The following is a 23,424-nucleotide window of genomic DNA, read 5'->3' on the forward strand; positions in this document are numbered from 1 at the left end:
ATATAGTCAAGCAAGATTCTTATTCAGAGTGTATGGTCTCGTTGAAAGTGAAGATTCTTGTGCCTAGGGAATGGCGTGTTCACAACAATCGTTGCCACTGTGACTTCCTGGTCTTTGTTTGCAGTCGTACTCCCGCCAGGAGTCCCAGCAGGACCTGGTTCTCGGTGGTGACCTGCCCATCAGCTCCATCCAGGCCACCATCGCCAAGCTCAGTGTACCGACACCCAGTGACCTGGACATAGATGATGACAATGATCCACCCCTCTCCTTTTCGCCGTCCATCCACTCGCCAAGAGATCCCTGCCCCACAATGGAGCCAGGCGCTTTCACGGGGTCACCCCCGTCAGGCCCCGACTGCTCGAGTTCGCCCACTGCCGTTCCGTCCCCTCCGCCACCCAACGGCCTGGATGCGGCCTCACCACCACCGGAAACGGCCACCCCGCCGCCAACCTCGTCTTTGGAGCTGCTTGCCTCACTGGCCCCTGAGGCCTTCTCCATGGACGGTGGTGGCGGCGGTGGGGCCAAACAGCGGGTGACCAAGCAGAGTTTCCTGCAGCCAGTCGAGGGCCAGGGTCTCCATGGGACTTGGGGGGCTGAGAGTACAGACCCCCTCAGCGGTCTGGACCCCCTGTGGAGCCTCAACAAACCCTAAGACAAGTTTAAAAAAAAAATCTCAGCATGCACCACCATCATTATCCACAAGGGGGCACTTTGAGGTGACCAATCAAGCGACTTTGTAAATATTTCAAGGTTTGACTAATAATTAAAAATAAATTGATTTAGATGTCACGTCTCATCAAAGCGACTTTATTTAAATGTGAGAATGCTTTTTTTATGAGTCGTTAAGTTATGCCTCTTTTGCAGCCTGCACAGTCAACCAAGTCAGGGATGAGGGGAGCGGAGTTTCCCGCCTCGATTCACTGAAGTAGTTTTTGACAGGTGGCAGATCTCCGGCATCCGCAACTTAGTAAGGCACAACTTAGGAAGTTGAACATTGAGCTTTGTTTCACAAGCACAACACATTAAATGCCACTTGTGCTGCTTAGTCACACTTGCGAGTCACCAAGTTGCACAATAAAGTGAAAAATCCAATTGTCATATCAAAGTGTCTTTATTGGAAAATTAGTACAAAGCTTTTGTTACAAAACAAGTCAATAAATTATGTCACTACTTAAGCCCGCATAGCCAGCCAATGGGGGAATAAGGGGGCGTGGGTTTCCTGCCTCTCGGGCTGTTCACCCCGGCCCCCTGGTCCCTTCACGTGTCTGACATTACATGGAAAAAAAAAAACCCCAAAAACATTGACAAAATGTGCTAACACAAAAGTGCCTAAAGAGCCTTAAGTTAGCGTGTGACACGCGACCAGAAAATACATTCTTATTATTCTACATTTGCTTTGTTTGGTCCAAACAAGTCACACGAGTTCAGCAGTGAAATGTTAACGCAGGAGTGGGCAAAGCATTTTTGAAAAGGAGATAAAAGTCTGAGCTCATTTTAGTTAATTGCATTTAATAAATTATTAAACGACCACGTATAGTATGGTATTTTTAGCCGAAAAAAAAGACCATGTGTAGTAAGGCGTTTTTAGCCGAAAAAAAAGGACCATGTATAGTAAGGCGTTTTTAAACGAAAAAAAGACCATGTGTAGTAAGGCCTTTTTAAACGAAAAAAACCACCATGTATAGTAAGGCGTTTTTAGCCGAAAAAAAAGGACCATGTATAGTAAGGCGTTTTTAGACGAAAAAAAGGACCATGTATAGTAAGGCGTTTTTAGCCGGAAAAAAAAGACCATGTATAGTAAGGCGTTGTTAGACGAAAAAAAAGACCATGTGTAGTAAGGCGTTGTTAGACGAAAAAAAAGACCATGTATAGTAAGGCATTTATAGCCGAAAAAAAAGACCATGTATAGTAAGGCGTTTTTAGCCGACAAAAATGACCATGTGTAGTAAGGCGTTTTTAGACGAAAAAAACGACCATGTATATAGTAAGGCATTTTTAGCCGAAAAAAAGACCATATATATAGTAAAGCGTTTTTAGCCGAAAAAAAAACGACCATGTATTATAGTAAGGCGTTTTTAGCCGAAAAAAAACGACCATGTATAGTAAGGCGTTTTTAGCCGAAAAAAAGACCATGTGTAGTAAGGCGTTTTTAGCCCCAAAAAAACGACCATGTATAGTAAGGCATTTTTAGCCGAAAAAAACGACCATGTGTAGTAAGGCGTTTTTTGCCCAAAAAAATGACCATGTATAGTAAGGCGTTTTAACCCGAAAATAACGACCATGTATTATAGTAAGGCATTTTTAGCCGAAAAAAACCCGAACATGTATAGTAAGGCGTTTTTAGCCCCAAAAAAACGACCATTTATAGTAAGGCGTTTTTAGCCGAAATAAAATGACCATGAATAGTAAGGCGTTTTTAGCCGAAAAAAAGGACCATGTATAGTAAGGCGTTTTTAGCCGAAAAAAAAGACCATGTGTAGTAAGGCGTTTTTTGCCCAAAAAAATGACCATGTATAGTAAGGCATTTTAACAAAAATAAACGACCATGTATAGGAAGGCATTTTTAGCCGAAAAAAACGACCATGTGTAGTAAGGCGTTTTTAGCCGGAAAAAAAACAGTCCTTTTTTTCGGCTAAAAACGCCTTACTATTCATGGTCGTTTTTTCTCCACTAAAAACGCCTTACTATACATGGTCCTTTTTTTCGTCTAAAAACGCCTTTCTATACATGGTCGTTTTTTTCGGCTAAAAACGCCTTGCTATACATGGTCCTTTTTTTCGTCTAAAATTGCCTTACTATATATGGTCCTTTTTTTCATCTAAAAAGGCCTTACTATACATGGTCCTTTTTTTCGGCTAAAAACGCCTTACTCTACATGATCATTTTTTTTCGGCTAAAAATGCCTTCCTATACATGGTCGTTTTTTTCGGCTAAAAACCCTTTACTATATATGGTCGTTTTTTTCGGCTAAAAACGCCTTACTACACACGGTCTTTTTTTCGGCTAAAAATGCCTTACTATACATGGTCGTTTTTTTCATCTAAAAACGCTTTACTATACATGGTCTTTTTTTCCGGCTAAAAACGCCTTACTGTACATGGTCGGGGGTTTTTTTCGTCTAAAAACGCCTTACTATACATGGTCATTTTTTTGGGGCTAAAAACGCCTTACTAAAGATGGTCGTTTTTTTTCGGCTAAAAACGCCTGACTATACGTGGTCGTTTTTTTTCGGCTAAAAACGCCTTGCTATACATGGTAGTTTTTTTGGGTTAAAACACCTTACTATACATGGTCGTTTTTTTTTCGGCTAAAAACGCCTTACTCTACATGGTCGTTTTTTTTTAGTTAAAAAGCCTTACTATACATGGTCGTTTTTTTCCGGCTAAAAACGCCTTACTATACATGGTCGTTTTTTTCGAGTTAAAATGCCTTACTACACATGGTCTTATTTTCAGCTAAAAACGCCTTACTATACATGGTCGTTTTTTTCGGCTAAAAACGCCTTACTACACATGGTCGGTTTTTTTCGGCTAAAAACGCCTTACTATATACATGGTCGTTTTTTTCGGCTAAAAACGCCTTACTACACATGGTCTTTTTTTTCGGCTAAAAACGCCTTACTACACATGGTCGTTTTTTTCGGCAAAAAACGCCTTACTATACATGGTCGTTTTTCTTCGTCGAAAAACGCCTTACTATACAGGGTCAGTTTTTTCGGGTTAAAAAGCCTTACTATACATGGTCGTTTTTTTTCGGCTAAAAACGCCTTCCTATACATGGTCGTTTTTTTCGGGTTAAAATGCCTTCCGAATAATGGTCATTTTTTTGGGCTAAAAACGCTTTACTACACATGGTCGTTTTTTTCGCGTTAAAATGCCTTACTAAACATGGTCGTTTTTTCTCGGCTAAAAACGCCTTAGTATACTTATACATGGTTATTTTTTTTCGGCTAAAAACGCCTTACTATACATGGTCGTTTTTTTCGGCTAAAAACGCCTTACTATACATGGTCATTTTTTTTCGGCTAAAAACACCTTTCTTTACATGGTCGTTAATAAATTATTGGTTTCATTTTTTTTTTGTTTAAACAATACATGAATCACATCATGATTAAAAATACATTTTTGAATTATCGAAGTGAATGCAATAAATACCAATGGCCTTTGCCCACACCTGCGCTAAAGGGATGAAGAAGCAGAGTGGCAGCAAGAGTCATGTGACCTCCAAGTTTCAACCACATGTCATTGTCACGTAAACGTTATGTGTGCACTGCAGCTTCCAGTTCAGCAACATCCTGTCCCGCCACACTGTCCCCAACCCGGGAGACCACGTCACACCTGCACATTTTGTATCTTATTCGCAATTAAGTTGCACGCGCACCTTTACAAATCTCGTGTGCGATTCCCTATAAGTTGCGTGTGCAAGATGCGACTTTAGGGCGGTGCACTTTACCGAGTTTTATTAGCGAGCTCCCTCAGGCTCGTTTTAGGTGTGAGGTACAAGATATCTATGTCGTCGCTGTTTACGTTAATGGGGTGTCAAAACACAGCCATCCCATTCATACAAATGAAAAATATGACAACACCTACACTTTTAGTATCTTGGGGTGGCGCCTTACATCGTAAGTTACAGACCCAAAGAACGAAAGGCGTGTGTGTGTCAGTGAGACCCTGCAAGTTTCACACTGAAGTGCAACTTAGAAAGTTGCCCGTGCGCCTTGGCAAGTTGCACCTTATGTACTTAGCAAGTCAAAACTACACCTTTTATACCTCACATGTTCAACTTGGTAAGTTGCACCCCGACTTTCCATGTGGCATGCGTGATTTGCAAGTCGCACCTCTACCTTTGTGTCATGCACATACAACTTTGTAAGTCAAACTGGTGCTTCTCACCTTCGCAAATACAACTTAACTCATTGTTACCTACGTAAACCAAATCTGTACCTGAACTAGTTTGCATGTGCAACTAATTCAGGGTTCCCATGGGTCCTTAAAGTTCATAAAAATCCATTAAAAAAGAAGTTGTAAAATTATGTTCTTAATTATCCTTAATTTTCGGGAAAGCTTCCTAAGTCAATATAAATCCTTAAAAATTAACCTGTGGGGTTCATTTAATTTGTGTATGTCATTTTCCACACCCTTCCAATTAATAGTTTTGTCAACAAAAAAAAAACGCCTGGTGCCCTTAACCTCAAACCCCGCTGTCGGGCTACATGCCTTCCTGGTTCCCGCTCTGCTTTTCCCGCCATCTCCGATCAGTTCCGATGATGATCACGTGATCACTTCGGGTCCTTTCAGGCTAATTTGACATACAGTATGTCAAATAAAGGGTTAGCTGATTGCCCCTAAAAATAAAGATGCACCCTTCCTTTGGCAGCAATGATTTGAACAGCAGCTCAGTGACATGTGGCTTTCTGTTCATTAAATCCACCGTGAATCCCCTGCGGAAAAAAAAGTCCTTAAAAATGTCTAAATTAGCCCTCAAAAGTCCTTAAAAGGTCCATAAATAAAAAGCAAGTGGAAGAGTGGGAACCCTGTAATTACCTCCACCTAAAGGCCTTTTCACATTGCACTTGCTCTTTCACTGCAGGGCAGCGCGAAAGGACAACAGCATGCAAGCTTGTCCATATTCGGATGCGCTTGCAGAGCACCCCCGTAGAAAGTAACAGGGAGGCTTTTCCCGCTAGCTGGTCTATTATTTAGAGCCCGCTGACATCCGATACGGCACTCTCAAAATGAACTTTTGTGTAATTTAGGGCAATGTGGCGCCACGACGGGACGCCCTCCTCGCACCTTGGCAACACTTCCACACATTAGTGGCTTTGTCAACAGTGCATTGCCGAGTGCAGTGTGAAAAGTCCTGTCTGCATCTGATGCGATTTACGAAAAAGCCTCTTTTTCTCCTCCCGCGTACGACCAAAGCATTGTCGGGCGGCACCGCTATGATCGGTCTGCAACACATGCCGCATGCACGACAGAAATTATCGCCGGGCGTAGAAGGCCATGCCCGTCATCTCTCATGATTTGCCCGTTAAGTCACATCGCTTTGATGACGTACTCGCCTTTCTGCGGCTAGTTTCTTCAATAATTGAGATTTCACGTGAGCTCCCAAAGTTTCAACCGCAATGATCCACGGCCTCCATTGTGGCTTTGATCCTTGTTCCGTAAAGTAAAAACAGCGACCAGCAGACTTTCAAAACAACGTGACTAGAAAGGCCACCTGTGCATGGCATTGCCACAGTGATGTCCTTGCGCGGCGGTGCGAAAATAGAGGCTTTGAGTTGTACATGCCAGGTATGCATTGTACAAAGTCTATGTTATAGCGACTACACACAAGGCTAAAAAAAAAGAAAAAATATGACGTTCATGTCTCCAAAGTTCCATAGTAAAGATCTCAAGTACCTCTAATAAATAATGATGTATACGTAACAAACAGCGCCCCCAGGAGGTGTATATAGTTGGCAGCAGGTCATACGTTCGCACATGATGCGAACAGGCAGCAGGGTTGTTGTTTTTTTTTCAGCTATTTTTCAGCGGGCTGAGTTTTCACGGGTCAAGCAGCATACAGGGCGTGAAATCAAAGATCAGCTCTCAGACTTCAGTCCAATTTCTCGAGAACCGACGGTACGAAGACGAGACTGAGCTCGCTGCCAAAGTCGCATACGATGGCGGCGTTGTTGAGGACGAGTAGCTGCCTCACGCCCTGACCGTCGCTACTTGGACCCAAGTAGACCGTCTGGATTAAGTCTCCGTAGTTCAAGTCCCAGAAGGAGACGCAGCCCAAACCGCCAGTCACCAGAAGAGAGTCCGAGATGAGACCCAGGCTGGAACCGCAGCCGGCCTCCTGCGGTGGGGGAACACACACGTGCACGCGGGAGGATGTCAAAGGAAAAGTCATAACTGCAACATGGCCACCAGGTGACACATACCTGCTGTATGGAGTACAATTTGATGCCGGTGCTGCGGTCCCACACGCAGATGAGGTCATCCAAACCCGAGCTGATGATGCAGAGCGGCGTGCACACCAGGGAGGTGACGTCGCCGCGGTGACCGTAAACATGACTGACGCGGTTGCCTGTCAAGACGTCCCAGAGGCAGATGGCGCCGTCCTGGCCGCCGCTAGCCAGGACCATCGTCTGAGGAAACGCAAGAACAAGAAACATCGATGACAGCACTGCCCAAGATTAGTCAGAGGCGTGCGTACGCGCACACGCACAAATGCAGTCCAACATTTGCACATGACAGTTCAACACAGTCCCCAGACAAAAACGGCCAAGCACACACACACACACACTTCAAAGGAACAGGAAGTGACCTCATCGATGTAAACAGCGGTGATGCCTGCCGAGTGGCCCTGCAGTGTGAAGAGGCAGCAAGAGTCCTCCAGACGATAAACCTGAGCACATAAACATTCAGCACTTTCTGCAGTCCTTTCCAGCGTTTCCCCCTAGGCGGGGGGGGCTTACCCGCACGGTGTGATCGTGGCTCCCGGTGATCACCCTGCCGGCCGCGGCCCTCAAGACCGTGATGGGCTTCTGGTGGGCGCACTGCACCGAGCGCGTGAGCTGGCAGCTTATGGCGTCTTCGCTGCTGTAGCATTGCGACATGGGGACCCCAGCCCGGCATGGTGTGCCTAAAATGAGAAGGGGAAAAATAAATCAACAGGACAACTGACATTTTTATATCACACTTTGCAAGTACACGATAGCTCCCTAAAGTTTGTGGGCTACCTCGGTTGTCCTTGAGGCTAACATAGTACTCACTAGCAATTTTTTTTTAGGACAATGCACAAGTCTATTTAATTTTGCTCCCCTTCTCTGTGCGTAACTGCTCATCCCTCCCCTCTCTTCCGAGGAGCCCCAATTAACTTCAAAGAGGCAGGTTAGGGCTTAAATGATCGCGTCATCATCCTGTTAGCTATGCTACGGGAGTCAAGTAAGTTGTTTTCCGGCAACGCAATACTAAGCAGAATACTGTGATTGGACTACTTTGGGCAAGTAGAATTTATTTTTTGAAAAGAAAAAAAACAAAACAAAACATGGGCTTGGTTTCACTTGAAAGGTGCACCCAAGTATTCTCACCTCGGTACTGAAGCAGTGCGAGAGGTTTGTTGACGTCCACGCTGAAGAAGTCCAGAGAGCCGTTCAGACGCGCCGCCACGATTCTGACAAAGATGAAACGACTCGTCAGTCGATGCTGTGGAAAGGTTTCAAAAGGTGCGACACACCTGTTGTTGAGGAAGGCCAGCGCCGTGATGCCGGATGCACTCACGCCCTCGCTGCTGCAGCACAGCCGGCCGTCAGTGGTGTCCCACAGCTGAAAACACGACACCGTGACACATGGCATTCGCAAAGGCAAGTCCACACGATAACTACACGGTGCACCACACCCGTGACAAACACACACCTCCAGTTTGCCGTTGCTCCGCCCAGCAGCTATGAGATTCCCTCTGAGCTCCAGCGCCCACACCGAGCCGCCGCCCAAGTCCGGGGGCGTCGCGTCAAAGGCGTCGCCAAAACTGGGGCGACTGTGGGGCGGCGCGGTGGAGGGCGGCGAGGACGAGGAGGGGGAATAGAAGTTGGACGGCGAGTGCGGCTTGTGCGCCGTGTAGGCGTCCGCCACCAAGTCACCGTAGTCGAAACCGTCCCTGGTGGGCCTGGCGGCGTTGGGGCAGGTGGGCGTGGAGGCGAAGTTGGTTTCGATGAGCGGCGTCAGGTCCGGCTGGTCTTTGAAGAGGGGCGGCCGGCTGGGGGTGGTGCGGTGCCTCACCTGATAGCCTTCGTCCTCAGACAGGCTGTCGCCGCTCAGGGAGGGCTCGGGACCCTCTGAGCTGACGTTTACCCAGCAGTCCATGCTGCTGCTCCGCCTCCGCCTGGAAGTGGTACAAGCCACATGCTCAGTAGCTTCAAAAACAGGACGCCATCTTGAGTGAAAATTGAAGTTTACGTCGAGGGAGACATCTAAGGTGTCAAACTTAAGGGGGGGGGGGGGGGGGGCACAGAGTTGGCTGCTGATAGAGAGGCTAAGATGGCATCGAACATGACATCAGAGTGGAGTGTGGTAGTTGAAGTGGCGGCAGCTAGCATGGAAGCTAAGATGGCATATTCAGTGGCATTTAAGTTGGGATGTGGGTGAGAGCTCGGGTGGCATCGGAAGTGGCTCCGGCTTACCCGTGCTTGGGAATGACAGTCAGGCAGTCTCCTGTCTGGGCATCCCAAACCCGAATCTGTCCGGCCAAGCAGCAGCTGGCCAGCAGCATCCCGTCACTGGCCAGACACTCGATGTCCTGCAAGGCGACAAAGCGAAGAGATCAAACTCTCCAGGAGTGGGTGGCGGATGACGCGCAAAGAAATTCGGTTCTTTCCCACCATGCTGTGGCCCCGTAACAGGAGCGGCGAGATCTCGCTGACGGGCGGCCAGTATCCGTAGCCGTCGCACGGCCGGTCCCCTCGCCGCCGCCGCCGCCCGCCGTTCTGCCCGTAGTTTCGCGGGCACAGAAGCCGGTAGAGACAAAGGAGGAGCAGAACCAGCAGGACGCCGGCTGCCAGGCCAAGCGCCGCCACCCTGACGGAAACACCAGGAATGTTGGAGCTGCTCCACAATTCACCAAACTAGTGCGTGACAATCCTCAACTCAATCATGTGGCGAGACGCGTGCTTCGTTTTACAGTCCTCTTTTACATACGCGTGGTTCACATCTCACATATTCATGCTTTTTGCTATGAAACTTATCCCAAGTTGTGAGCTGAAAAAAAAATGCATTTAACCCTTTCATGCACCCTGTAACCTGACAGCGTGGTTTTAACCACACCCTCCTACTATCTAGTGCAGCGGTGTCAAACTCATTTCGCATTGCGGGCCACATACGGCCTCGGGAGATGTCAAGTGGGCCGGACCATTAAGATTGTACCATACTGTGCTATAAATAGCAAAAATATAATGCATTTCCTTTGTTTTGGTATAGTGAAGCACAAGAACATTAGGAAAATGTTGACATTTAATGAACATATCTTTTACAAAACATTTCATGAAACACCTTAGATTTCTTAAGACAAATGTGCAATTTACTTTGACCATTCACATATATGCATTGCCACTGATTGTACAAAGGCACAAAACTTAAACAAGAAATTGGTATTGAAAAACTGCATATTTTTTTCACATTTAAATTATCCTGCGGGCCTGATCATAACTCCCCGGGGCCGGTTCCGGCCCGCGGGCCATATGTTTGACATGCTGGTGGAACAGCCTTTAATTGTTCTGCCGGGCACTCTGTACGTTGCAGGAAGAGGGTGCAGAGGGAGTCCGGCTTAGAATCATCTAATAAGCTTCAGTCATATGAGCAGTGTGTGTGCGTGTGTGTGTGTGTGTGTGAGCGCCACAACTAACTTGTAAAGTGTCAGGTCCGTCTGGAGATCCGCCGCCACCTTGGGAATGGGCGGCAGTGGGTACTGGGTGTCCTGAGGGTGGCGCCCCTCGATAGCTTCCTGAGGGCTCAGGTGAATGGCAACGGGGATGACGGGCAAGATGCTGATGTACCTGAAACATGGCCCGGATGCTAAGCTAGCTCCGTCACCTCCACTGAAAGGAGTTCCGATCCGCGCTGGTGTAATCACCTCTTCGCTAACGTGATGTTGTAATAGCTGAAGAGTGAAGGCCAATGTCTGAATGAGAGTCTCCTCCAGACCTCCTCGTCTTCAGCCCCCCAGGTGATCTGCGGTACAGCCGGCGGGTAGTGGGGCGGGGGTTCTGCTTTGGAGCCCGGTGGGCCCTGCGGTTGGTTGTCAGGTAAAGGCGTCGGGTCCGGCGCCAGGCGGTCGGTGAGAGTGCTGGTCGGATCTCCTCCGCGGAAGACGGGCGCCACCTCCAGGTGGGGGGTCAGACCTCCGCCCCCGTCGTCTCCCAGGGGACTTTGCTCCGACACTTGCGCGGCCAAGTAGGTGCGCACGCCGGCTGGGTCAGTATAGACCAGAATGCTGATCCAGATCACCGTGCTGACCTGCAAACGAAGCGGCGATGATGATACGCTTGGACCACCGCCGAGGACGTTAAACCCGGACCGGTGTTTGGATTCTGGACCGGTGGCCAATTTAAGTGGCCTTACCATAATGATGCGCTGAGCCAGGCGCGTGCGTGCCAGGAAGTAGACAAGTCGAAGCCTCTTGGGGGGGCGCAGGTTCCTAGCAGGGGTCTGTAATGTGATGGTGTGAGGAAGGGGCCGCGGTGGAGGAGGCGCCGACCGCGTTCGCAAAGGGGAGGGCTTGGTTGCCGGCAGGCTGTCCTCAGTTCGCATGTGCCCGTGCAGGTCCACCAGCTGCAACAGATATTTTCATTGATCAGTGATCTGTGTCCACAAACGTCTTTTGACTTACAGGAAACGGATGCGCGCACCTCCATGCGGCGGATGTCGATGGACAGCACGGTGGTGAAGAAGAACATCTGAAGGAAGAAGTCGGACACCAGGCCCACCACGGCAAACAGGCAGAACTCCTACGAGTAATCCGAGCGATCGGTCACTCAAAAACCTTCCACAACATTGCCGGCGGTCAAAAAAAAAAATCAAAAAAGGCCGCAAAACCTGAATGGCTGGCACGAGCGTGAAGTATCCAATGAGGATGATGCACAGCTCGGTGGCCATGTTCTTCATGATAGACCAGCTCTCGTTACTCAGGCCTGCAGAGCAAAGGTCCAAAGTCAAAAACGCGGCAACACCTTTTGCTTCTCATACTGAGCTACGGGCGAGCAATTAATCAAATTTATTGATTCATTTGAGTTGAAAATGTATATTTGAGGAAATCCAATGAGTTTGTTCAAAGCGCTGGCATTCACTGCTTACACTACAAACATAGCTGCAAACAGGAAGGAGAAAAGTACAGTTGATGTTGACAGGTAAGGCATTTTTTTAAGTCACGAGCTGTTCCAAAACCAACCCGCAAAAAAAAAAACGGGTGGACAAAAAAAACGGACACGGGTGTCAAAGTCAAGGCCGTGGGGCCAGATCCGGCCCGCCGCATAATTTCACGTGGCCCGCGAAAGCAAATCAAATATGTCAACTTCCATGATGCTTGCTAAAATAAGTACCAAAATTTCAAATTCTCATTTGTAAAAAATAAAGAGTGATACTGGAAGCTTTTTCTTGTTGCCAAAAACCTCATTACAGTAACTTCCTCCTTCAACAATAGTTGAATAAACTGTTATTGACTTCTTTATTTTCAGTCATAATGGCCCTCCAAGTGAAACTGTTTGACACCCCTGCTCTCGGACAATCGATATACGAACCAGCCAAGCCCTGCAGTTGGGATGGTTCATTTTAGGATTTTAAGCTGTTTGGGAGGCAGGGGGTGGGAATACATTTTCATTTCCAAAGGATAGTCGTGTACAATGCTTTCACGTTCAGTAAATCAAACAAAAGAAATCGATTCACATTGGGAATTCGGAAATCGATTTGATTTTGAGGCAATATTGCCCAGCCACGAGTACCCTGAGCGATACGCAGCTTGACCTCCAGATCAACCGGCGTGGACACCACAGACTGGGTGAGGACCAAGACGTTCTCCACACCAATCACCACCACCAGGTATGGAAATATCTCCCTGTCAGGACAAGAGACACACCCACTCTAAAGTGCGAAAAAAGGCTGCAACTAAGGATGATATGTACACTTTCAGGGACAGCGGTTACTACAGTGGACAATTTATCAGGTTGCAGCACGCATGAAAGTGTTTATATTCAATCTTTTTTTTAATATCAGATTTATGAAAATTAATTCATTCATGTAAATCTCTGGACATTATTTCAATTTATCAGTCCAGAAAATGCACAAACGGGGCTGGTATATATGTGTGTGTGTGTGCACACATATGATTCAGCGGGAAAGCATTTTGTGGCGGGGCGAAAGTGCACAACTGGGTCAACAGTGGCGACATCAAACGCACACGCCCTTTCACTAGTGTGTGCATGTGCGTGTGTGTGTGTGTGTGTGTGTAGTGGCGTGTGTGTGCATTTGGGCCAATGGCAGACAAGTTTGGTCCAATTGTTGGATGAAGCTCGTCACGCCATGGCATCTGATTTCGAGGTATTCTCACATGATTGGACGGATGTGCAGCGTCAATATCAGGATAGCAATTACTTCACAGACCGCTAGTAAACATTGACACAAATCACTGGAAGAAGGCCACTGATAAGCGTGTGTGTGTGTGTGCGGCGTACCCTCCGTTGAGAGTGGGCGTGAGGCCAAAGAGCGTGCACAGGCCAACCGACATGAGCAGCGAGCTCAGCACGGTAACCACAGCTGCCAGAGCTAGACCCCACTTGGACTTGACCATGTCGATCTTCCCTGCAGAGGGAGGGGTGGGGTGTAAAATAGATGTTTTAATGCTAGTAATAATGTGAGTTGAGGGTGCCAGTCCACCGACAAAGTTTCAAACTAAATAACCAAGGAAATTTGGAGGGAATCGTATATGGAGAGTTCTTAAAAAAAAAAAATGGCTGCGAGCAAGACATTCTCAATTTGGCCCAACTGTGATGTAATAGTAGGTCACATTTACATACTCCAACCACAACATCTAATGAGTCCACCCGTCACATGGCAGCTAGGCAAAGAGATGCCATTTTAACTCATTCATTACCAGCCAATTCTGGACCAAGTCTGAAAAGACGTTTAAAAACGTCTTTGGGAGTGAATGAGTTAATAGCTTTGCTGCCAGTTTCTTTTTTTAATTTAAATTTTAAAAAAAGACTAGCTACATATAGCTACAAAGTTGTTAAGTTGGCAACAATGAGCAGCTGCCGCCCCAGCTCATCTTGGCAACGAAAGACAAACTTCTGCATTGGCATGAGACGGAACCGACCCATCAAAAGAGAATGATTTCAAGCAGTGTAACGATTGGATGTTAAATGCGTTGTCATTCTTCATCCTTTGCGTAGTCGATTTGGGAAACTCTTTTCAACCCTTCAGGGAAAGCGGTTACTGCAGCGGACAGCTTATCCGCTTTAATAGAGCACATCTTAACCGTGAACTTCCCAGATATAAGCAGCACATCGACTGTTTCACCAGAGAAGGCAACATTCTAGACCACTGCTATACAACAATCAAAAATTCATACCGATCGGTCGCCCGTGCAGCATTGGGTCTTTCTGACCACAATTTAATCCACTTAATACCTACATACAGACAGAAACTCAAATGTGCTAAACCGGTTGTTAAGACTGTGAAAAAATGGACAGATGAAGCAAAGCTAGCTCTACAAGAATGCTTAGACTGCACTGATTGGGGCGTCTTTGAAACTTCAACGGGCACACTGGATGAATACACAGACACTGTAACATCATACATCAGTTTCTGTGAGGACATGTGTGTACCAAAGAAGTCCTTCCGCTCCTTCAACAATAACAAGCCATGGTTTACTCCCAAACTCAGGCAACTCAGGAAAGACAAAGAGGCCGCATTTAGAAGTGGAGATCGGGCACTGTACAAACACGCCCGAAACCAATTGACAAAGGAAATTAACATCGCTAAGAGAAGCTATGCAGAGAGGCTGAAAAACCGGTTCTCTGCTAACGACTCTGCATCTGTATGGAAGGGCCTGAAAGCAATCACTAACTATAGAATGCCATCCCCCCAAACAGTGAACAATAAGGGTCTTGCTAATGAACTAAACATGTTTTTCTGCCGATTTGAAAAGGACACCCCCATTTCCCACACACACCCACCTCTACCAGAAACTACTCTATCTACCCCTCCACCCTCTTTTTCTCCACTACAGATCCACGAACATCACATGAGACGGCTCTTCAAGCAGCAGAAGATCAAGAAAGCTGCGGGGCCCGACAAAGTGTCCCCCTCCTGCCTGAAAGTCTGCGCTGACCAGCTGGCTCCGGTCTTCACACAAATCTTCAACAGATCTCTGGAGCTGTGTGAGGTCCCATCCTGCTTCAAACAGTCTACCATCATCCCAGTTCCCAAGAAATCGGCAACATCGGAACTGAACGACTATAGGCCTGTCGCCCTGACGTCTGTGGTCATGAAGTCCTTTGAACGCCTTGTGCTGAACCACCTAAAGAACGTCACCGGACCCCGGCTGGACCCTCTCCAGTTTGCCTACCGGGCAAACAGGTCTGTGGAAGATGCAGTCAACATAGGTCTGCACTACATCCTCGAGCACCTCGACAGCACAGGGACCTATGCAAGGATTCTGTTTGTGGATTTCAGCTCTGCGTTCAACACCATCATCCCGGAACTCCTCACCCCCAAACTTCTCCACCTCGGTGTGTCCCCTACGATCTGCCAGTGGATCCTCAGCTTCCTGACGGGACGGACACAACAGGTGAGACTGGGAGCAACAACATCATCAATACGCACCACCAGCACTGGAGCCCCACAGGGATGTGTCCTCTCTCCACTGCTCTTCTCTCTCTACACAAACGATTGCACCTCAACAGATCCAGCTGTCAAACTCATAAAGTTCGCAGACGACACCACGGTCATCGGTCTCATCAAAGACGGCGACGAGTCTGCGTACCGCCAACAAGTGGAGCAGCTGGAGCTCTGGTGCAGCCGACACAACCTCGGGCTGAACACGCTCAAGACTGTAGAGATGATCGTGGACTTCAGGAAACATTCTTCTCCACAGTTGCCCCTCACACTATCCAACTGCCCCGTGTCAACCGTCGAGACCTTCAAGTTCCTGGGAATCACAGTCTCCCAGGACATGAAGTGGGAAGTCAACACCATCTCCATCCTGAAAAGGGCCCGGCAGAGGATGTACTTCCTGAGGCTGCTGAGGAAGCATGGCCTGCCACAGGAGGTGCTACGACAGTTCTACACGGCAGTCATCGAATCAATCCTGTGTTCTTCCATCACGGTTTGGTTTGGGGCCGCCACAAAAAAGGACAAAATCCGACTTCAACGGACAGTTAGGACGGCGGAAAAAATCGTTGGCACCGCCCTACCCACTCTTGAGGACTTGCACACTGCAAGAATCAAGACAAGGGCACGGAAAATCCTCCTGGATCACCCGCACCCTGCCCACCACCTTTTCCAGCTACTCCCCTCAGGCAGACGCTACAGATCCATGCGCACCAAATCCAGTAGACACTTAAACAGCTTCTTCCCTCTAGCCATTAACTCCTTAAACAGTCACTGACGTAGTCACTCTTCTTGTACTACAAATACTGCTACTGGTTACTCTAAAATGGTTCAATGATTTGTTGTTTACGAGGATACTAATGCAGCGTGTTATACCGGAGACAAATTCCTTGTGTGTTCTACATACTTGGCCAATAAAGATGATTCTGATTCTGATTCTGATTCTGATGTAATTATCAGGTTACAGGGTACATGAAAGGGTTTAATGGTGCAAAAATGTCTTTAATACGAGGAAGTGGTCTTTGTGTTGCTCTTCAAACAACGTCAAAGTTAATCAGCGACACGTCGTGTACTTTGGCAACTGAGCCAACGTTTGTCCTGGTCGCTAGCGGCGGGCCGGTCGAGTGCAGGAGATTATCCTCGACGGAACAAGCTTGGGCACACAAAAAGCGACTTAAGAAGCTTCCGAGATGAAGCGGCGCCAAGCAGATACTGACGTGTGGAGAAGTAGATGTAGGCGAAGAGGATGATGTAGGTGGTAACCAGCGGGATGAGCTCGGCCACGCCGATCTCCTCCTTGAAGTGCACGTGGACCATACGCTCGTTCTTCAGGCCGGTGCAGTTGGTGGACGGGTGCAGCTGCTTCAGGCGAGCGCGAAGGCTGCCCAGGAAACTAACACGCACAGGACAGGCATTTCTTTTGTTATTTTTGTCAAGAGTACAAGCGGTCCTCAGGTCACCAAGGAGTTCTGCCAGATTTGTCAGGAACCAAACGGAACGCAAAACCGACCCAAGGCGGAAAGCAAACTAAGCTCCAACGTAGTACGGCAAATGGTCACCTTGCGTCATAGCTGGATAGCACGATGCTGATGGTGTACGTGACCACCCTCTTCCTGTTGTAGTGACTGACGCCCGTGAGCTTTCCTGGAACGCCGAACAGGAGGTCTGGAAAACAAAAGCACGTCGACGTGATTGCGCAAACACAAACATGCAATCGCGAGAAACAAGAACGACAAGTCTGCACGCACACTGGTTACCGAACTTACAGTATATATTTTGTACACACGCTGTCACTATTCTGTGCGCACAAGACGCAAAAAAAAAACCACACACACACACACACACACAAAACAAGCCATCCAAAACACACACATAAACAACACTAAAACTAAAGACACACCGACGCGTGCACACACCTCTGAGCGTGGCCGAGGTGTGCAGGCCTTTGGGCTCGTGCTTCTGGACGGTCTTCAAGGGGTTGGGGTCGGCGTCAAAGAGTTCACGTTGGTTCTGCCAGTAGTTGGCGGGCGAGACCAACAGGCAGCCGTGCTCGGGCAGCACCGACTGCATCCGCCGCAAACCCGGCAGCAAGTCCGCCACCTGCAGGCACAGCGACTCTAGACTGCGAACGCCCGAGCTGCCGACCAGGACGGAAAAACAACATCTTATTTCTTTCTCCAGACACTTTTCTACAGGAACTACTGTATATTGGGCACCTTAACATACAAAGCGGCCAAAGTATACTGCCGAAATTGCATTGGAGGGTTAAAAAAAAAAAATCAACCCAGAGACAGCTCCCGACTCGAAAAACCTGGCTGCGAGCTGGGGCACTCATGAGTCAAGCTACTCATTATGTAAGACTAACCTGTCGGTGTGCACGTGGTTGCGGATCTCGTCCAGCAAGCTGAAGACTCGCCCCAGCGGCGAGCGAAAAACGTCCACCAGCACCAGGCTGTTGTCCCATGGCACCACCGCCGCCTTCACCAACACTTGCTGAATGTACGCCACCGGAGCTCCCTGGTACTGCGATGTGGAGCAAAAAACGTGACTACAAACACGTTTTCTTCTTCCTGACACTTCAAAGCTAGCGGCAGTTATCCTGTGTTCTTTGCCGAGCCTGAAAATCTGCTTTTTCAAATTGAAATGCCACAAGTTGAATTCATCTTCCCCTCGTGAAACGAATTGAATTACTGTTCATCAATTCCAGCCTATTCCACAAAAAGGAACTGTAATATTTTTTCAATGAGTAAAAAACAAAATAGCACTCCATAAAAAAGAATAGCATACTTTATAAAAACATACAGTCGTGAAACAAATTAAATACAAAAAAAAAAAAAAAAGAACTTAGGAAATTTTGTGAGACTTTCTCCTTCAATGCACATTGTCATAATTCCTCAACAGTAACATTCGTCATTCTTTGCAGAGGATAAAGAACACTGTGACGTCAGTGAAGTAAAAAGAAGAGATACCCAGTCAGGCCGTTCTCCGAGGTCTCCTTGAGGCTCGTGGGAAGGAACGCTGTAGTCCCGCACGCTTGTGCTGAACTCCACGGGACCTGTGCCGGGGAGGGGGAGCCTCAGTAACGGGTAGCTGCCAGAAAGAGGGGGGTGTCAAAGAGTTGTGGGAAATGCATTCTGAATGAGTTAACACTCGAGCCCTGCCGCAGACTGCGAAATCTCCAAGAAATTTGCACCCCAAATAGATGCCACAAGATGGTGATAAATCACCTATTTCTCTATTAGACAAGGCTATGGCCTGAGCACAAAAACATACACGATACATTGATCCGATTTTCAGTCATCAGAGCCACCCAAGGGGACGACGATGAGGCCCGTGTGTGTATTTGTATGTAGCGCAAACCCACCAGCAGGTGAGGATGCTGACTGAAGTGAAGAGGATGATGGGCACCGGGTAGGTGGCACACAACAGTCCGTGGCGGTAGAAGGCCGCCGAGATCTTCTCCCTAAGCTGCTCGCGCAGCATCGTCACGGAGGGCGGTGTCAACTCCCGGCCATTGGGGAGCACGGGGCAGCCGCCGAGCAGACGCCGCGGGACATTCGAGTTCCTGCTGAGACAAAAAGAAAGATTCATCCTTGGTATGAATATTCATAGTAAAGTTACAACGCCCTACGATTTGCTACAAATCAAAAACATTGATGTAATGGCCTTTCAACGATTGAATTCATTTCTATTTATTGCCCCAGGTTGAGTATCTAGCGAGTTACCTTGTGTGCTCCACTGCGCACAATGTGCTGTTGTGACAGTTGCGCATCCCCCCCCCCCTATTTATTGAGCAAAAAATTTCAGGAGGCGGAAACATTTGTTTTAATTGTCGGTGACGAGCATGTAATGTCACACTGGCAAGTCAAACAAGCCAAGGTAACCACGCAGTGACAAAAGTGAAAATGACTCGTCGTTGACGGATGATTGTGTTGTGCCAAACAAAGCGTTTGGAGAAATAAACGAAGAACAATGTGGCAAAAAAACTGAAAGAAGAGGTCAAACATACAATTTAACGTGTTGCAGCCGGTTAAAATAATCATTTTTCATTACACTTATTTTTCATCGTCGTTAATCTTAGTTTGGTTTTTATTAGTTTTAGTATTAGTTTTTCCCCCAATGTATGGGGTGTTTGTTGAGTGCAAGATGAGAAAACAGGTCACTCGGTATTGTGGAATCAAGTACAGTCAACTACAATTTTCACACATCTGACCTTCCTTCTTCTGCAGCTTCGTAGTAAGACCGAAAATAAAAGACCCCGAAAGCTCATGCATGTTGTTAATTGACAAAGACAAAAAAAACAAAAACAAAAGGACAACGATTTTTTTTCAATTTTTTTTTCTTGACTTTATTAGTTTTCGTTAACTAGTAAACCCTTGGTTTCAGCACAATGCTGATGTTGGGCGTAACATAACACAGTTGCCACTATACAATTTCGATACATCTTCACCTGCTGAGAAAGAGAAATAAAAATAAAAAAAAGAAAGAAAAAATACCCGCTAACGCCTGCTAACACATGGGCTAACATCCTGCTCATGCAATACATTTGCCAACAACACACTGACACAATATATCTGCTAACACTCAACTCAACTGTATTTGAGCACTTTCAAACAGCCATCTCTGCATACAAAGTGCTGTACAACTACCGTATTGGCTAATAGAAATGCTAAACTAAATACTAACACAGCGAAATTATTTTCATTTGTCGAGCCAAGTAAGACAACCGAAAAAAGGTTTCCTGATGATCTCCAGTGTCAATCTGGAGCCGACATCGGGGTCGCCCAAGGTCACTTCAACAGCGCAGCACGTCGTAACGTAGCACGTCGGTCTCGCACCAGGCTACGTTGTTGCGTCTTGGCGTGCCTCATCAACAGAAACTCTGCAGGGAGTTCCCTTCAGGAGCATTAAGCAGGCAACGTTGCTATTAATAGCTGACACAGTAATCACAACACGGCCATCTCAATAGCCTCCGTTGAGATGCATTTGCTTGGCGCGCACATGGAACGCGATGTGCTCGCTTTCCACATTCCTGATGAGTCTAAAGACCGTGAGAATGAGCGTTCGCCGCCGCTATGCGTTGAAGGGCAGTTCAAAGTGCATCCACACTGACATACACATGCTTCTGTTAATAACGTGGTTGCTAACACAAAGTGGCTAGGTCACAAAAGCTCACCCAGTGTTGACAACTTTGAGCTGACGACAGCAATTTTTGTAGATGTGGCTGCTAGTTAATTCTGACGAATTCCACGATTGGAAGAACCCCCTCCGGTTTGCGTCCTGCGACCCCCCCTACTTGGCGAGCGAGCAGCCATTGTGTTGAAATGGTTTTAGATGTGGACACAGCCGAGCAAGCCAGCTATGAAAATAAACACAATGCCGCACAAACACCACGTCGCCAACATCAAGGACAAAAACAAAGCGCAACGTTCAGGTTTCATCCTAGTGTTGATAAAATGAAGGGAAAATTAGGACAACTTTCTGTAACTGAATGAACCATGGCAACTTTCGTTGTCATGAAAACCTCCAGCGCAAAAATCACAGTGGAAATTGCAATTATTTCCCCGAATCATTGAGCCCTAATAACTATTCGGAATCAATCAATCGCTCAGCCCTAACAACACAAACAAATATGAACAACAATGCTGGATGAACACGAGATAAACAGCATATGAATAGAGTATACAAACACTTGCTGTAAATCACCGTGGAACAACAACCATCTTACCTCTTGTCAAAAGCATTTCCTAAAACAGCAGCCCTCAAGCCATGTCCAGGTTTCAGAAACATGACCATTCATGTGGTCACGAGAAGTATTTCAAGGGTGTTGTGCATGTGAGCGTGATCCCCCTGTCATCAGATGTGCTGCCGCAAGTGAGGCAACACTTGACGGGGACTTCCTTCCCTCGATCAATCATTTATCATTTGACTACATGCGTAACATACTGTACACACAAACTCTCATTATCGCTCTCTCTCACTCACACACACACACACACAATCATTCTCTCTCGCCCCACAGACATTCACTGATGCACGTCAAACACATTCCTCTTTCTCACACATTTCACTGAAGCACAAATCTTTCACACTCTCACACTCAAGTCCTCTCTCACTCACTTTCACTCTGTCACACCCATCTCACACACAAACTTGCTCAGACACCATCTCTCAAACATTCACTTAGATACATTCTTCTCTCTTACACACATTCATTGACACACCACTCTCTCACATGCTCCTACACATATATTCACTGACACACGCATTGACACCACTCTAATATTCTCACACACACTCCTCTCTCACCCAGACAAATTCACCGATGCACATTCACATTCTCTTTCCCTCACTTCACACACAACCATCCGATGATGCACACATTCATTCTTTCACACCACTCTCACACACAGAAAAATTTGCTGACGTAAATTCAATGCCCCCCCCCCCATCTCCCGTGAGAGAGATAGGGGGGGGGGGGGCATGTGTGTATTGATGTGTCCATCAATACACACATGCATTGATGGACACATTCACTGTTTCACACAACTCTTAACATATCTCTCAACATATCTCACACACATTCATTGTCACAAGTGTTCTCACACAAAGTCTCTCTCTCACACAAACTCTCTCTCGCACTCATCAACTTCCTGACACACAAATTCATTGCCTCACTTCCACTACGGGGGTGTTCTCATTCGTGTTGAGAACGCGTTTTGCTTCATTCATCAGCAAAATACACCGTCAATCCTTTTTTAATGACAGCTTTAGTGCGCTGCGAAAAGCTGACCCGAGCTTTAACCGCGCTGAGTACTTTATCTCCAATTTACCCGGCCACCGTGAACGAGCAAGTAGAAAGGTGCTTGTTATTCGCTTGAGCTCCAAGAACGGACGAAACAGATGGTTGTTGAACACAATAAAACTCATAAAATGAAATAAAGTTCACACGCAGGAGGCTCATGCTAATGCTAAAGTTATAACCTAGTCATGCTTTGCAATCGATTCCGTGTCTTAAATCGTGTAACATTGTCATGACACAATGTCACCACGCACACCTTCTTGCGAAGATTGTGAAAATTTTCCAAAAGAAAGGAATAATGTATGAAAGACTGCGTCTCGGGTGGGAAAGTTTGTCTCCTGTCGTGGGTTAGCATTAGCCTTTTAGCTCCACGGGGTGCACCATAAAATCCCTTAAAGTCACATTAAGAACCCATACCTGACAGACAAATCCAATTCACGAATATTTAAGGGACGAATAAAGCGTATCTGTCTAGCGACCTGGCAGCTAGGTTAGCAATAATAGGCTAGGAAGCTGTTAGCATCTTCTGCATCAATTCATCACATGGACGAATGGTACAAAACACATTGAGATTTACAAACACCTTTCACGAAACACACCGGTATGTTTAAATACAACCACGCGGGTGAATCAGGAGTTCATTTGTGAATATTTCGCGTTGGATCTAATAGTAAGTTGTTTTTTTTAATGAGTGTGCCGCACACGTTGAATTGTTTCTATTTAGCATCAAATTATTAAGCGGCGTCCATAAATTCCCTTTCCATTTTTGCACATTGCAAATAAATCGACGGTGGAAGTTATGACATAAAGAGTACACTTTTAAGTTGCCTCATTCAATAGAAATCATAACTTAATAAATAAACATTCCATTTGAAAGAGACTTTGTGGATAAAATATAAGTTTTAATGAATTCTTTGTGTCCTCTCAATTATAACCCCGCACTCGTAGCCAAGCAGCTCGAAACTTCCAACACTTGCCTGGACAAACGTCACGTTTCCCTCGCAGCAGCTCCGCGGTGCTCCTCCTCCTTTTGGGTGCCTGGAAGAGTGTCAAGTGGTCGGGGAAAGCGGCTAAATGTTGTCTGGCATGTTTTTTTTTTTCCTTTTTGGCGTGGTCCGCAACGCAGACCCGTCCAACCTGAGATTCCACAAAAGATTGATGCTCTCAAACACTTCTTCACGGAATCGACGACAAGACCGTTGATGACCACAGCGACCTCCATATGGCCAAACTCTGTCACTACAACTTTGTTAAAGA

General features: G+C 46.8%; 2 protein-coding genes across 3 annotated transcripts in view; one reads left to right on the forward strand and one right to left on the reverse strand.

The window, feature by feature from the left end:
• ptpn23a (protein tyrosine phosphatase, non-receptor type 23, a) overlaps window positions 1-1,092 on the forward strand; it is a 14,202-nt gene extending 13,110 nt beyond the window's left edge. Inside the window, exon 24 of the mRNA XM_086114557.1 lies at window positions 125-1,092. Coding sequence (XP_085970683.1) covers window positions 125-652 — 528 coding nt within the window. The 3' untranslated portion in view covers window positions 653-1,092. The remainder of the gene's footprint in view (window positions 1-124) is intronic.
• On the reverse strand, window positions 1,093-23,310 carry scap (SREBF chaperone). 2 transcript variants are annotated; one of them, XM_086114558.1, is made up of 23 exons: window positions 23,145-23,310; window positions 18,730-18,930; window positions 18,335-18,455; window positions 17,731-17,888; window positions 17,282-17,502; window positions 16,925-17,030; window positions 16,583-16,758; window positions 13,208-13,334; window positions 12,479-12,591; window positions 11,577-11,671; window positions 11,390-11,488; window positions 11,103-11,312; window positions 10,615-10,997; window positions 10,388-10,537; window positions 9,368-9,563; window positions 9,170-9,285; window positions 8,406-8,871; window positions 8,227-8,315; window positions 8,081-8,163; window positions 7,466-7,632; window positions 7,315-7,395; window positions 6,929-7,135; window positions 1,093-6,843 (listed from the first exon to the last, which is right to left on the reverse strand). In XM_086114558.1, exons 2-23 carry the CDS (start codon window positions 18,846-18,848, stop codon window positions 6,598-6,600), a joined length of 3,729 nt encoding a protein of 1,242 aa, XP_085970684.1. In that variant the 5' UTR covers window positions 18,849-18,930; window positions 23,145-23,310; the 3' UTR covers window positions 1,093-6,597. The 2 variants fall into 2 exon arrangements, with proteins under 2 accessions (XP_085970684.1, XP_085970685.1); XM_086114559.1 differs by lacking the exon at window positions 23,145-23,310 and adding an exon at window positions 21,094-21,753 and having other exon boundaries at window positions 18,730-18,933.
• Between the last annotated feature and the right edge of the window lie 114 nt (window positions 23,311-23,424).

Source organism: Hippocampus guttulatus, chromosome 6 (genome assembly GCF_054856545.1).
Source record: "Hippocampus guttulatus isolate MCC_2025c chromosome 6, RoL_Hgut_1.0, whole genome shotgun sequence".
NCBI lineage: Eukaryota > Metazoa > Chordata > Actinopteri > Syngnathiformes > Syngnathidae > Hippocampus > Hippocampus guttulatus.

Coding starts and splice junctions, on each gene's coding strand:
- scap (XM_086114559.1), bottom strand. CDS start 21,161: ATGGTCATGTTTCTGAAACCTGGACATGGCTTGAGGGCTGCTGTTTTA. Junction 13,335..16,582: donor CTACATCTACTTCTCCACAC/GTCAGTATCTGC, acceptor CTCCCTCTGCAG/GGAAGATCGACATGGTCAAG. Junction 7,396..7,465: donor GCCACGATCACACCGTGCGG/GTAAGCCCCCCC, acceptor TTATGTGCTCAG/GTTTATCGTCTGGAGGACTC.